This window comes from Corythoichthys intestinalis, chromosome 5 (assembly GCF_030265065.1).
Source record: "Corythoichthys intestinalis isolate RoL2023-P3 chromosome 5, ASM3026506v1, whole genome shotgun sequence".
NCBI lineage: Eukaryota > Metazoa > Chordata > Actinopteri > Syngnathiformes > Syngnathidae > Corythoichthys > Corythoichthys intestinalis.
In genome coordinates, this window is record NC_080399.1 from 44,092,746 (window position 1) to 44,108,399 (window position 15,654).

The 15,654-nt window shown below is 42.7% G+C and overlaps 1 protein-coding gene across 1 annotated transcript; it reads left to right on the top strand.

The window, feature by feature from the left end:
- Positions 1-20: 20 nt before the first annotated feature.
- gpr37a (G protein-coupled receptor 37a) lies at positions 21-5,975 on the top strand. The gene is made up of 2 exons (XM_057836503.1): positions 21-1,061; positions 4,408-5,975. Exons 1-2 carry the CDS (start codon positions 264-266, stop codon positions 5,245-5,247), a joined length of 1,638 nt encoding a protein of 545 aa, XP_057692486.1. The 5' UTR covers positions 21-263; the 3' UTR covers positions 5,248-5,975.
- Positions 5,976-15,654: the final 9,679 nt, after the last annotated feature.

A 15,654-nucleotide genomic window follows, 5' to 3' on the forward strand; every position in this document is an offset into this window, starting at 1 on the left:
TCATCTCTTCTAGTCCGTCCCCGATGTGTCCCTCCATTTCTCCAGTCTCCTCAGTCACTCCACGCCGACCTCTGAGAGCCCCTAACCGGCTGCGCCCGCTTAGAGGCCCCCTTCTCACCAGAGGACTTTTTTTCACCAGAGCACTTGTCTTAACCGAGACCATGGGCTTCATGTAAATATTTAGCCCACTCTCTTGGAATAAAGTTAACATGGCTGGCGCGTCGTGGGACTCACGTCGGTTTTGGGTTTAATAGAACCGCGCCATGCTGCGCCTCCTGACCCGACTGGTGTGCTTGTGGATGTGCGCCGAGACCGTGGCGACATACGCGGATGAGCACAACCGACGGTTGCCCTCATTCAAAGAGTCGACGTCGCGGGATGTCCTCAAGTCGGAGTCAGAGTCGTCCAAAGAAGCCGCGGTGCTTCTATTAAGCCCGCTGCTTAACACGATTGGACAGCCGGCTTTACGCGCGGATGTGGCGGCGCGGCCGAACCGATGCAGCACGGGATGCCAACTCGGGAGAATCGTGAAACTTGCACCGAGCACGAAGCGGCACACGCGCCGGGAATCCAGGAAGGCCAAGCAAGCGAGAGGCAAGCGGCTACGCCGGCGAGCTGCGGCCGCCTGGCAGGCTTCGCCGTCGGTCATGGCGCAGGAGCAAGACCACGATTCTCCTGGGAACACCAACGCGAGTGACTACGACGACTACGCGGCACCGGGATCGACTGACGCGCCGCCTTTCGAGCCGGGCACCCCGCGGAACAAAGTGAAGCGCGTGAGGAACCCCTTCTATCCTCTAGACGCCGGGGCTTATGGCGCTTACGCGATGTTGTTCGCCGCCTTCGTGGTGGTATGTGCGGGCGTACTTGGCAACGTGTCGCTGATGTGCATGGTGTGCCACAACTACTACATGAGGAGCATCTCCAACTCGCTGCTGGCCAACATGGCTCTGTGGGACTTCTTGGTGCTCTTCTTGTGCTTACCGTTGGTCCTCTTCCACGCACTCACCGACGATTGGCTGCTGGGGGAAACGACATGCAGGCTCGTCCCATACCTGGAGGTGAGCGCATGAGTGGGGTTTCTCTGGGTGTGAATACCTGTTGGCTGGCAACCAGTCCAGGTCCAGCTCCCGCATCATGCACATAGCATGCTTGGATAGGCTCCAGCACCCTCACGACCCTACACATAATAAAATTGGATGATAAAGAGAAAGACAACCTCTTCATCGTGTAGCAGAAAGAATCATGTTTTATTAAAAAAAATTAACATTTTTTTTCTGATGCAAATAACTATTTCCAGTAAGTGAACGCCAGACCAGTGCCGGTGCTATTTTACCTAATCAAATGCCAGCATCCTGAATGGCCTACCCCAAGGGTGTAGGTTTGCATAGGGGCAGTAGGGACATAACACTACCAACTTTTCAGGATGCTCAAATTGTCCCCAACCAACTTTATTAAGCAACCTTATTTGCATTGGAAAGTTAAAAGAGAAGACTAAGGAGTTCAGTTATGTAGGTAATTTAGATTGTCTTCCCGTATATTGTAATGATAAAATAGACCCTACCATTACTAAGTAAATTATTTTCATTATGTTCAGGCTAATATTTATCCCTTTTCACTTCATTACAAGTGAAGAGAGTGCCACCGGCCCCTAGGGGGGCAGCGCCTGTCTGCATCAATATAATTCCTTCTCGTGAGGTGTGAATTAGGGGTGTTTTGAGCTGTTTATGCTGTTGCATTGTGTTCGTCCTGCACATATTCCATGTTCCCTCATGAAGAAACACCCCTCGTTGTCAATAAAAGAGAATTCAGAATTGACAGTGAGGGATGTCTCTTCAACAAGAAAAAGGCTCAATGCTTTAATACTGAATGGCGGCGATGATGGCAGACAATTTCGTTTCTAGTTTCAGCGACGAATCCGACGTAGAAGGACGTAACTAATGTTCATCTAATGGTGACGAGGAGAGTTACGAAGCTTTAATTGGTGTTTTAGGTTACCAATTTGAGCCCAAACAAACGCCAATGCAGCGTAATGAAACGGTCATTGAGGGGAGCAATGACACTGATGAAACATCGGCAGCAGATCGTGTGGGAAACACCGAATGATTTGTTTTGCATTTCTTTTTGTGAAGCTGAGACACCGTGACTGCAAAATAAAGTAATGTATAGAATAATTATCATTTATTGCGCTATCATAGCTTGTCGCTCTGCCAACAGACACAAATATGAATGGGATCAGAGGATTTGTTCTATATATTTTACGAGCGATAATTTATACATGTGTCCAGTTCTGTATCCAATGCGTGATATTTTTTTTATTATAAAAGAATACTCACTCTGGCCATTTCGAGCTTGGCTGCTCCCCTCCTTTCCTCCTTTGCTTAGCCTTAGCCTCCTTTTCCAGTCATCGTCCTCTTTCTTGATATCTCGGGACATTTAGGTGGCTGCGCGTGTATGGTGGGCATCTGCTTTGAGCAGCAATCTTTTAGCAAAACCCGATTTCATTTGTCCATAGTTCGAGAAGCTTTCAGGTGGAAAATGCGCACCACAGAAAACCGTGCCGGAGGCTGGGTCTAGAAAATTAGCCCTCTTTGCACGATGAACTTTACCCATTGTCTGCGTAGTCCAGCTTTTTTTTTCGCGTTCGGGAACTCATGGATACTATATTCCGATAAATAGCTATTTGTTCAACACATAGCACAGCAGTTTTGAACCATTTTAGTGATGTTTTGGTCAAACAAACCCGAACGCTACTCTCTCGTCGATAAAAAACAATGGCACCTGGCTCCGCCTCGACTTTCATTCACTTGTAGTGACGTCCCCGCCCCATTCGGCTTTTTCCGGAACACTTTCGGAAATGTTCGTCATTTTTTATCTATTTTCGATAATTGCTCATTAATGTGATTGATTTTTTTGTTAACTTTATCAATATTTGTTATCTTGGCACATAACGGTTCTAATGATGTCTCACACCCCCTTTGCGTTTTCATACCCTTTAATAATCATGGGCTCTTATTGTGGTGGTTGATGTCACATTGATCCTTTTGCTATGGTGAGATGTTGATCCTTTCTGTATACGGTTTCGAAAAGAAAAACCTAATTATAATACTTTTATTTGAATGGGATGCACATCCTTAAAGGCAGTGACCCCCAACCACCAGGCCACCGTGGCGCATTTGCTACCAGGCCGCAGAGAAATAATAAATCATTTGTTAACGACCGCAATCTAGCCTATGACTGTGGCATTGACCCATCAATATCCCTGTCTACTCTACAGACTAATCCGAGTAAAGCTTTGTGTAGCCTAGAGCCACTCAATGTAAACAGTAACTTTAGCTGCTGATGGTTGCGGGCGGTGACGTCTTTGGACAGCTTTTTTATGGGGAAAAGGCCACCTGCTGAGCCAGAAGAGGAGCCCACAAACAAGTCCATTCTGCATAATATGTGGCTAAAAGCTAGAAAACGGCGCAACAAAAGCGAGTGCACTGAACGCATCATACCTCATGGCGAACCGTATTGCTGAAGCCAAGAAACCTCATTATGCTTGCGACCACGGATATTTGCCGTCAAATTTCTGTTGAAAAAAAGGTTGATTCAGTGTATGGTGAGTGACATTTTCCCTGCACTTAATATTCATTTTTAGCCCCGTTGTCTTATTTTATTTTTACTGTCAGTTTCTGCCACACAATGCCGGTCTGTGAAAAAAAGGCCCACATTACACCGGTCCGTGGTGCAAAAAAGGTTGGGGACAACTGCTTTAAGGTTTTTATTGAAGTCTTTGTTTGAATTTGGCAGAATGCTTGTCTTTAATTCTGCTTCGATATCAGTCCTTTATCCCTCAAGGGTAGATCTGAAACAGATAATGGATGGCACTATCTTTGGATGCATGGCGTTTGTGCTTTCAGTCTTTTCATATTTAATTTCCTAAAGGACAGCAAAAGCAAAAATGGATCTAGAATTATTTTATTGCGATGACCTCTTATTTTGGCAAGGGTGCTCATCTTTTATTTTGGTGGGATGTTAATCCCTCCTGTTAAACAAGTATTAAGTCAACAATATTATTGTCAGTGCAAGATGGCAGACCACATTAAGGCAGCTTTTCCTGATTAATCTGATCAACATGAGGATGAGCAAAGCGTGCACCTGCTATCATGTGATGAGCTGTTGGGCATTCACAACTAAGATCACAATTAGGAGCGCTCAGAAAAAAATCACCCACTCAGATGGATTTTTTGTCTTTCCTTTAATCCTTAAACCAATTTTAAAGGGACATTTGTTTTATTATTTAAAATGTCCCGTGGAGTTTAAACATTAATTGATCTTTCTTGTTGTTTTGATGTAAATATAAAAAATATTGTGGATTTGTGCCCCTCCTCTGATGTGTGCTTTTGGTCTGCCCTGCTCCAGGTAGCATCTCTCGGTGTAACGACATTCACTCTGTGCGCACTCTGCATCGACCGCTTCCGAGCTGCCGCCAATGTGCGTTCATACTACGAGATGACTGACAACTGGACATCCACCACCGCCAAACTGGCCGTCATCTGGGTGGGTGCCCTGTTGCTGGCCCTTCCCGAGCTTCTCATCCGCCAGCTGGTGACGGAGGAGGCCGACACTTCTGGAGGCGAGTTGGGAGTGTTGTTTGAGCGCTGCGTGCTGCGCGTGTCCACCCGGTTGCCGGACACGCTTTATGTTCTGGGTCTGACATACGGGGGCGCCCGCCTGTGGTGGTTCTTCGGCTGCTACTTTTGCCTTCCCACGCTCTTCACCATATTCTGCTCGCTGGCCACCGCACACAAGATTCGTGGTGCCGAACGGGCAACAGCGCCCACTCGGGGCACCAAGAAACAGATCCGCCTAGAGAGCCAGATGAACTGCACAGTGGTGGCGCTTGCTATTCTCTACGGCTTCTGCCTCATTCCTGAGAACGTGTGCAATGTGGTAGTGGCCTACATGGCAGCGGGGGTACCGCCTAGGACACTGGACATTCTGCATCTGCTGAGCCAGCTGTTGCTGTTCTGCAAAGCGGCGGCCGCACCGCTTTTGGTCCTGTGCCTGTGCGAGCCTTTCCGTCGGGCGTTCCTGGACTGTTGCTGCTGTTGCTGCCGGGAGTGCGGCACTCCAAGCCCTGGGTCCAACACAGATGCTGATGGTGGCGCCAACGATGCTCTGGAACTATCGAACTGTGATGCTGCCCCCAATGACGGGGAGACGTCCACCACCTATGCAACAGTGGGGACACACTGCTGAGAGACTTCTTGGTTGGCCTTGATAGATCAAACAATTTTACCTATATAGAATTTGTCAAAAATAGTTTGTTTACACTTGAAATGAAAAGAATCTATTCCTCAACTTTATAACAGTGCAACATGGCAGGAATTGGAATTGTGGCATCCAGTGCATGAAGCCAAAGGCTGTGGTCAAGTCAGGCATAAGTCACATATCGTACCGCTCAGTCTGAATCATCGCTAGTTACAGTCATTGCTGATTACAGACAGCTTTAGTTTTCACTAGCTCAGGGGTTGACAACTTTTTACACTGAAAGTGCAATTTGGACCGTTACAGAGTAGTCTTGATTTTATTTTGTGGATTGAGACTCCCAGTGAGGAAAGGGTACACAAGCTAACTGACAAAGATGACAGAGGACTGGAAAGAATAGAATAGGATGGGGAAGGGTAACTTTCCAAATGTTATAAATTGATACCACATGCTATGAAATTGACAAAAAGGAAAACACATAAAAGATTGTTGAGAAATGGCCAAGTTATATCATACTTTACAATGTCCATGCGATAGGAACATCAACTTTGTCCCCCCAACATGGCTGCTACAAGGACACAACAGTTCGTTAGTTGCCTTCTTATCTATGCTTGGCCTCTTTTACTAGGGTCTCTGCATACAGTGGGACAAATAAATATTTAGTCAACCACTAATTGTGCAAGTTCTCCCACTTGAAAATATTAGAGAGGCTTGTAATTGTCAACATGGGTAAACCTCAACCATGAGAGACAGAATGTGGAACCCCCCTCCAGAAAATCACATTGTTGGATTTATAAAGAATTTATTTGCAAATCATGGTGGAAAATAAGTATTTGGTCAATACCAAAAGTTCATATCAATACTTTCTTATGTACCCTTTGTTGGCAATAACGGAGGCCAAATGTTTTCTGTAACTCTTCACAAGCTTTTCACACACCGTTGCTGGTATTTTGGCCCATTCCTCCATGCAGATCTCCTGTAGAGCAGTGATGTTTTGGGGCTGTCGTTGGGTAACACGGACTTTCAACTCCCTCCACAGATTTTCAATGGGGTTGAGATCTGGAAACTGGCTAGGCCACTCCAGGACCCTGAAATGCTTGTTACAAAGCCACTCCTTTGTTGCCCTGGCTGTGTGTTTGGGATCATTGTCATGCTGAAAGACCCAGCCACGTCTCATCTTCAGTGCCCTTGCAGATGGAAGGAGATTTTCACTCAAAATCTCTCGATGCATGGCCCCATTCATTCTTTCCTTTACACAGATCAGTCGTCCTGGTCCATTTGCAGAAAAACAGCCCCAAAGCATGTTGTTTCCACCCCCATGCTTCACAGTGGGTATGGTGTTCTTCGGATGCAATTCAGTATTCTTTCTCCTCCAAACACGAGAACCTGTGTTTCTACCAGAAAGTTCTATTTTGGTTTCATCTGACCATAACACATTCTCCCAGTCCTCTTATGGATCATCCAAATGCTCTCTAGCGAACCGCAGACGGTCCTGGACGTGTACTGGCTTCAGCAGGGGGACACGTCTGGCAGTGCAGGATTTGCGTCCCTGGCGGTGCATTGTGTTACTCATAGTAGCCTTTGTTACAGTGGTCCCAGCTCTCTGTAGGTCATTCAACCCGTGTGGTTCTGGGATTTTTGCTCACCGTACTTGTTATCATTTTGACGCCATGGGGTGAGATCTTGCATGGAGCCCCAGATCGAGGGAGATTATCAGTGGTCTTGTATGTCTTCCATTTCTTAATAATTGCTCCCACAGTTGATTTCTTTACACCAAGCGTTTTACCTATTGCAGATTCAGTCTTCCCAGCCTGGTGCAGGTCTACAATTTTGTCTCTGGTGTCCTGCGACAGCTCTTTGGTCTTGGCCATAGTGGAGTTTGGAGTGTGACTGACTGACATTGTGGACAGGTGTCTTTTATACCGATAATGAGTTAAAACAGGTGCCATTAATACAGGTAATGGGTGGAGCCTCGTTAGAAGAAGTTAGACCTCTTTGACAGCCAGAAATCTTGCTTGTTTATAGGTGACCAAATACTTATTTTCCACTCTAATTCGGAAATAAATTATTTAAAAATCAAACAATGTGATTTTCAGGTGTTTTTTTTCCCCACATTCTGTCTCTTATGGTTGCGGTTTACCAATGTTGACAATTACAGGCCTCTCTAATCTTTTCAAGTAGGAGAACTTGCACAATTGGTGGTTGACTAAATTCTTATTTGCCCCACTGTATTTGTCCAGAGGTTGTCAATTTTCGACCTCTCACAAAAAGCAATATGGTGCATTATGGAGTCACATAAGAGGGATGAAAAAGCCTCATGCTGCTTAAAAGCCATGGGTTGCCGACCGATTCATTAGCAGAACTGGTCACATTTGTCACAGTTACTGTGGTGACTGTTACTGCAAATGCGACGAACTTTGCTAACGTCACCCAACACAATCGCCGCTATCACTGATAGTCGCTCACTAGCTAACGTAAACATCAATTAAAGCTGCCAAACCATAGGAGATCCGTTTAGCCAGCGCCTTCTTCCATCTAGGTGGCAATCACCAAGCTCCATGATTGTACTTGAGCTTGTAATGTAGCCGTGTGGTCTTGGGGCACTTTTTAGCCATGGTTATGATCATTAAAAGGGCTCACAACGTATATTTTGTCAATCTGTCTTTTTTGTGTGTGTGTGGTTGCTGGAGCTGTTGCAACAAGACTGATTCCAGTTTGCATCTTCAGATCCAGAAGGTATTCCTACCACTTCACTTTTACCACATTCATTTTTGTCTAATAAAGCCTTATTCCAAATGGAATTTAATTGATATTCACCTAAATTTGCAGGGTTACTGGCTTGCTCTTCTCAGTTTGTTTTTTTTAGGGGGGGAGCGGGTCATCTCACCATTGCTTGGACCATTTTTCAGCTCCGCCCAGCTGGCATTGTGAGTACAAGGCCCACTATTGTCCTGTTGGCCCGCCCGCCGCCATGTGAACGAGCCCACAGTGCTCTGACACTGACGTATTGTGTTCCTTCTGGATGGCAAACAAGCACCAAAATATCCCAAACAAGCGTTAGTTGGTATTGTAATTGCAGCGCTCAATGTACTAAATTTCAGAGCAGTGAATCACAGGGAACATATTACATTTTATTGTTACCATGTTAATTTATGTTAATTGGTAATAATTATTTAAAGGCTTCCAACTCCACTGAGAACCATTGTTGTGACTTTGGCAGCCCTGTGTGCTTCGTGCTTAGGTCTTTGTGGTGTGGCTGGTAGCCCCCGCCTCTGCTCCAGAAATTAGACAGGCCCTATTCATTGGTTTACAATGGGGCGGCAGGGAAAGCACTACATGCTGCTCATACACCGCCGCAAGCACATGGATGCCCTAGTAGGGTTACTGGGTGGTTGTCTAAGATGGGTTCAAAGCAACCAAACCAGATAATGGTACCCCGACATTCAGAATGAGGTGAGAATGTCATGTTTCTTTCTTAATAAGTTTCATTGACAATCATCACTCTTCCTTCATCTCCCACCTTCTCTCCCAAATCACATGAACTCTTATGCTCATCCAGTCACATGGCCAACTCCCAACTGCCTCTCATCTAGTCACATGACCTTCCTCGTTCCTATTAAGTCACAAAATTTTTCCAACTTTTCACTTCCACTGATGTTACCAACCAACTTTGCCTCTTAATCATCACCTGTAAAAAAATATTTTTTTTCTGTACCAGGCTATAAACAGGATTGTTTTGATGGTGAAATACAGTGCTTCATAGAAGAAGCAAATAAAGGATTGGTCTGTATTCAAACCAGTCTCCAGTTGCAATCTCCAGTACTGCAGGGTTTTAAAACACGTTGGGGCATCATTTTCAAAGACAGGATGTTGCTCCTTGCCTTTAATTCACATCGCCACCTACCACCTCCCAACTTTGCCCCACCTGCCCCTTTTTAGGTCAGATGGCCATCCACTTTTAGTTCATCAGTCTACAGAGCATTTTCCTGGATGTGTGGAAGCCTGGGGAAACACGTAACAAAATGCAATAAATCATTTAGTTACAGTACAGAAATGAGCAGTGCACATCATTTACAACACTGGAATTCTGGATCACAGTCATGAGCTGTTTCTTCAATCTAAATTGCTTAGATTTCAAGACCTTGTCAATTACAATTTATAATTCTATACAAAGCTTTTAACAAAATTTTACTTGCAAATTTGCACACACACAAAAAAAATCCCATTAGAGAAAAAACTCATGATTTGAGAAGTTATGGAGCGTTCACACTGCCTTAAATTCGAACAACTCGAAAGTTTTTGGCTGTCTGTACGTGTAGTGAAACTCTGGAACAGTCTGGGTTTACTTTACAATATAAACATGTAAAAAAAAAAATACTGATTTAAATTGCAATATAAACATTTGAACTGGTTACAGTATGCTCAGGGAGTGTATTCCATGTACATCAGTGTCTTCTTACTATTGCTGGTGTATTGTCTTTAAAATTTGCTGATTGAAAAATGTTGACCATCTACGTGATGTTTTGCAATTGCTCGTATTGTTTTCCGTTCTTTCCATTCTTTTCCGTTGATTATGTTATTATGTAAACTTTTTCATGTGTATTATAGCAGTGTGTATTGCCTCATATCTGGCGATACGATTTGGATCACGATTCACCGGTCACGAATCGATTCGATTCGATCCCGATTATTCCCGATACTACACTTGAAGATGATTATAGCAATATTTGTATATCACTTTAGAAAAAAAAGAAATCAAAATGGACATAAAAGCATAGGTGGAGTTTCATTTTGTGTTGGGGTGGGCAAAACATGAAACAAAGAAACTCCAAACATCCAATTTGCCACCTCAGGTGTAGTTTTGGCTTGGCAAAGCAAAGGACTGTCTCTAAGGTGCTAGTCACATGATCTGTTTGAAAAATATTTTTGACCCATTATGAAATACTTTGTAGGATTTTTGTTCATTTCATTCGTTTTTGTTGTTTTATTGCATTACAACTTTAATAGTCAACATTTTACCAGCTTGGTCTTTAGTTTAAAGTCAATTACATGCAATGGCATTTTTTGGCCACCGGGGCGACACTGCCTCCCCTGCCTCCCCTCAATCTCCACGTATGTATAAAACTGTAAAAGTACATTTATATGAATTCATTCCTGACACCTCATCCAGCACTCAAGTAAAAATATTTTTGTTTTTCCACAACAAAATTTTCTCTTTTTTAGTGTAAACCTGCTTTAGTCCAAACCTGTTTAAATACAGGATTCTAAATACTCCATGCCTCCGTTTTTGCAGTAAAAGCCAAATGAGCACAAAATTTCGGATTTATAAAATGACTCATCCGAGCAAAACGACCAGAAGTATCACGTCCGCCATTGCTGAAGTGTGCCGCCCAAAGCATACAGCCAACAGTAGCTAATGTTACTGTTTATGCTGAATGACGCTGGGCTGCTATTGACTAATCTGAGTAAAGATTTGTGGAACTTCGGCTTCTAGTGGTTAGCCGCCGTTAGTGGGTGTTTGCACACCTAAAGCAGCCCAGCCTCAGGCAATGTAAACAGCAACGTGAGCTGCTGTTAGCTGTGTGCTGCAGGCGGCACACCTCAGCAATGGTGGACGGGGTACTTCCCGTCGTTAATCTCGGATTAGTCTATAGGCATGTACAGTGGGGAGAACAAGTTTCAAATACTTGTTCTCCCCACTGTAAATGCCCCAGTAATTATGGCCAACCAATAGAGGGTGATATACGCAAATCTCTACTCTGATTTGTCTGATGTTGTTGTTACTTCAACAGACTGCAAGGCAATGCTGCTGTGCACTGCCAACTATTGAAGTGCAACCACTGAATTGTTCATTTCTACCAAAAAAAGTAAGCATTGATACAGACGGATTTTGAATCGTTACAAGAATTGCGTGACGAAATATTATGATATATCTCAGAATTGATTGATTGATTTTTTTTTTTTTTAAATACCACTCATGTGTTATAACTGAGAATCGCGGGGGGATTTAATAAGTTCTCTTTTTCTTTTCAGGCATTTGCTTTGTTTTTGGTTGTTGTTGTTTTTTTTTTTTATTTGTAATGAAAACCAGTTTTACATAATGACAAACAATAGTAATAATATCCTTGCAGATCTTCATCATTTGACCACATTTTATTGAACTTTGTAGCCAACGTTATTGACATGTTTTATTTTGTTTAGATGTTCTTGAAATGTAAAACAAAGACAAAACTCTGTTCCTTACCATTTGTAGCTGAAAAAGTTCAGTGCAATGTTAGCTTCCTTTCTAATATGTGCCAAAGAGGCCTATTCTAAGAGCACTTTAAAATGACAGTGAAACTGCACAGTCATCTACAATGACAACAGGGACACTATGGTGGCAATACAATATTTGGCTATTACGAACAAGTAATCAGGAGGTTACTTTTGACTAATTTTGGCATGTTTGATTCGAAAACCAATGTTGGATGTTACCGTTCCAAGCTGCAATTCAGCAACATTGGCAACTCCCTAACCCACATGAAGAAACACATTCTCTAGTGAACCCACCCGCTACCCCCTCCAGCACAGTGTCGAGATTAAAACAGTTTTTATGAGAAATTTCCGTGAGAAATTTTCTGATGGTCCAATTAGCACATGAAAGACATTTCGGAGGAACAATGGTCACTAGTGTATCTGCCAGCACGGCCCTTGATGTTTTCTGGATTCATGTCGATGTCACCCCTCCCTAATGGTACAAGCGGTTGATGATTGGGGGTTGGGGTGTAAATTCCCTTAGTGGAGCATCACTTTGGGCAGCTGGTGACCTAAAAAGCTTACCGCCGAAGCAGAATGGGGACAATTAAGCTCTTCTAGCCCCCCAACTACCCCATCTAACATCTATCTTGTCAGAAGAGATTATACACATATAAAAGATTTAAATATTTCTGCTCTTATTGGAGGCGTTGCTGACAGTAGTGTCGTAGTCAATGTTATTTTAACTCTACTTTTAAGCAGAAACTCACGTTCCCTGATACACAAAAGTTAGACTGTTGTGGATTCTTGTTGCCAATGTTTACTGAATATATAACATGAAACAAAAGAGAATAAGTCAAGTGTTCTTTGGAATGTCATGACCGTGCACCCATACAAAGACTGTGTGTTTCATCACGATTCATACATATAAAACAAACCCTTTGTATTTTTTCAGAGGTTACCCCCGACCATCTTTGGGGAAAAAATGTAACAAGTTACATAAAAAAAGGAAGACTTCATTTACTCTTTGATAATTACATGTAAACATGAAAATTTACTACTACTGAGATGAAGCTCTGGCTTCTCCTAGAGGACAAAAACCTCCATTGCAAGCTGTGGTTTGTCCGAGCAGAACGTTCAATGTACCCTCCCCAAGTCACACATAATTAAAACCTACTGCCACTTCCTTCATTTTAAAAATACAAATTTATTTTCCAAATCACATACAAAAATATTCATGTCTTGCAGTGGTAATAAAATGTTTGAGCAGCCCTAAAAATAATTAAGATTTTCCTTTAGAAATCATTGGTTGTATGGATCAGCAATTTCAGTAAAAAAAATATATAAGACAAGCACAGTAATATTTGAGAAGTGAAAAAAGGCGGAAACTCTGCAATAGTTATTTAAGCAAATGATTCCAGTTGCACAAATTTAAAGTGTATTTGAGGTGGCTATTTGCAAGAGTTTCTTTTGCATCTTTTCTGAAGAGTGGCATCATGGAAGCCTTAAAGTGCGTACGATAGGAGAAAAAAAGTCTTAAATTGGATTATTATGTGAATTAGAATAATATATTCAGACGATTTGACTATATACAACAATTTAGCAAAGTGCAGATGACGAGAAATTAGTCTTTTAATCTGCCGGTTAGCCACGCCTACCATTATAGGGTTCTAGCGTCCCCAACAGGTGGATGACGTCAGCGGAGTCACGGTTTCATCTGATTTAGTATACAGCCCATTGAGGCGGAATTATTCATAACGAGGAAAACGCGACAAAGAGAGCCGCAAAATGTCATTGTTTCAGTCTCTCTACTCCAATATTTTTTTTACAGGATATTCTTTTTATCCAAGTATTTTTCCTCAATAGCTAAATAAATGGCTTGAGAAGGTTGTTTACTTTGTAATTGCTGTATTCGTGGCTATTTTTAACACAAAGTTGCAATTTCCGATCGGGTGGAAAATTTAACAGAATACCGGGCACACCAAGAGTGCAAAAGCCGAGTATAGAGCTCGCCCGGCGGGGGGATGTGTGACAAGCCGCCGGTTGTCGGCCAAGGGGACAAGGAGCATGTCAGCCACAAAATGCAAGCCACCTCCGTATTAAAATGATCCCAGTATTTGACATAATACAAAACACAATGTTTACTCACTTCCTCCTAAGTCCCATGGTCCCACAGTAGTAGGGCTTGTTTTGGCCAATATCCACCGGTGAATGGGAACCTTTTGAAACTCCCTAATACGGCAAGATTTTTCTGCAGCCGTTTGGCTGGCGTGATGCGAAAAATAAACGTATTAATCCGCAAAATCAGCTGAATCCTTAGTCCTACAATACAACAGTACGGCTGTATAGTGAAGAGGACTCCTTCCTCCCTACACGTCACAGCGCCCTCTTTCCCAACTCGAGACTGTTGCCGGAAGTCACTCATTTTCATCGCGCTGGATTTAAAAAACTAAATAAATATAGCGATCGCTTCCACACACATCCAAGCGGTCCATTTCATTCAAGAGCATAAAATATCACGTGTATTATGAAATAAACATACGTTTTTTGTGTCACAGGCACTTTAAAACAACTCTTAGCGGTCAGTTTCCACTGTGAGGAATATAGTGAGTAAATGGAAGACCACAGGCACAGTTCTGGATAACGCCAGTGGCAAAGAACAAACTCAACCCAAAGGCCTAAAACATGACATTGCTGCAGATGGTGTCATTGTACATCGTTCAACTATTTGACATACTTTGCACAATGAGATGCTGTATGGGAGAGTAATGCAGTAAAAGCCTTTTTTTTTTTTTTTTTTGGCACACATGCCACAAATGCTGTTGCTTGAGCTATGCAATAAACCACATTTAGACACGCCAGTTCAATTTTGGAATCATGTTCTATAGACTTATGAAACTAAAACTGAGTTACTGGTATTTGGACATAACAATGTTGGTATGCATGGAGGAGGAAAAACAGAAAGACAAACACTTGCTACCCACAGTAAAATGTGTGACCAGTGAGGTACTGGTAATCGTGTTCAAGTTGAAGGTCACATGGTTCCAGTCAGTATTAGATTTTTTAGAAAAAAAAAATAAAAATTCAGTGACCAAGTTGAAGTTGTGCTCGAACTGGGTACTTCAACAGACAACCCTAAACATTGCTCAAAATTTACAAAGGTATTAATGTAGACGAAAAAGCATAATATTCTGGAATGGCCATCTCAGTCCCAAAACCTGAATGTTATTGAAAACCTGTGGTGTGATTTATAGCAGGCTGCCCGTGCTCAGAAACCATCAATCCTAACTAAACGTATTGCAAAGAAGAAAGGTACAGTATATACCTTCAACAAGAATCCAGACCCTCAATGGAAACCATTTGTTCTGGACTGTCCCGGAAAACTGATTGTGGGAGTTAGTGGTGCAGACGTGGACATGTAGATGTCTTTCTTCGTCAGCGTCAATCTTGCTCAGTCAGTTGCATGAAGCACACGTTGGGCTTCCGTGATAAGAAGGCGTCATGTATCTCTTATGCCCTATTGCAAATATATTCTGCCTGTTGTCCTTAAACCATGGTATATGTGCTATTTATTTTATATTGGGTGTGTTAGACTAATACAAAAAGTCAAACAGTAAATACGAGAAAAAGATACTATTCCCTGATTGATTATATTAAGTGTGTTTGAGTAATACAAACAGTCGATTGGTAAATAGGAGAAAAGATACTATTCCCTTCATTGCAAAATAATTTTTTAGGGAATGTTTGCTCAGTAACAGGAAGATCTACTAAATATTGATGTAGTTTTTCTGTTGGGTTGCCCAAACACAACTCATCCCGTTCTGGGTCACTGTGTGGTGGAGCAGAGCCTATTACGTCTGACTCTGGTCTTCATGAAGACTACTCTCTCAACTGTCTGCTTCTCAGTGTTAGTCTCATTGAGCTCATATAAAGATGGTCTACCATTGACACCGTCACCGATCAGAAAACCATAAAAAATGTTTCACTTTGCCGTCAGTGACGAAAACAGGGTTCCATTTTTAAGTTTTCAAGTTTGGAAATTTAGCTGAACCATGTGCTACGCTGAGTCCAAGAGGATTCAAGATGGTCCAGTCATGCATAGATCACAGAATAACCGTCGATGTACCCATTTGCTTATTAAAGGACATGGAAGGAGTCGCTTTG

Bases quoted from the DNA above. Each gene is read 5' to 3' on its own strand.
- gpr37a (XM_057836503.1), top strand. From the start codon at position 264: ATGCTGCGCCTCCTGACCCGACTGGTGTGCTTGTGGATGTGCGCCGAG. The intron at 1,062-4,407 runs GTGAGCGCATGA...GCCCTGCTCCAG, and splicing joins GGCTCGTCCCATACCTGGAG to GTAGCATCTCTCGGTGTAAC.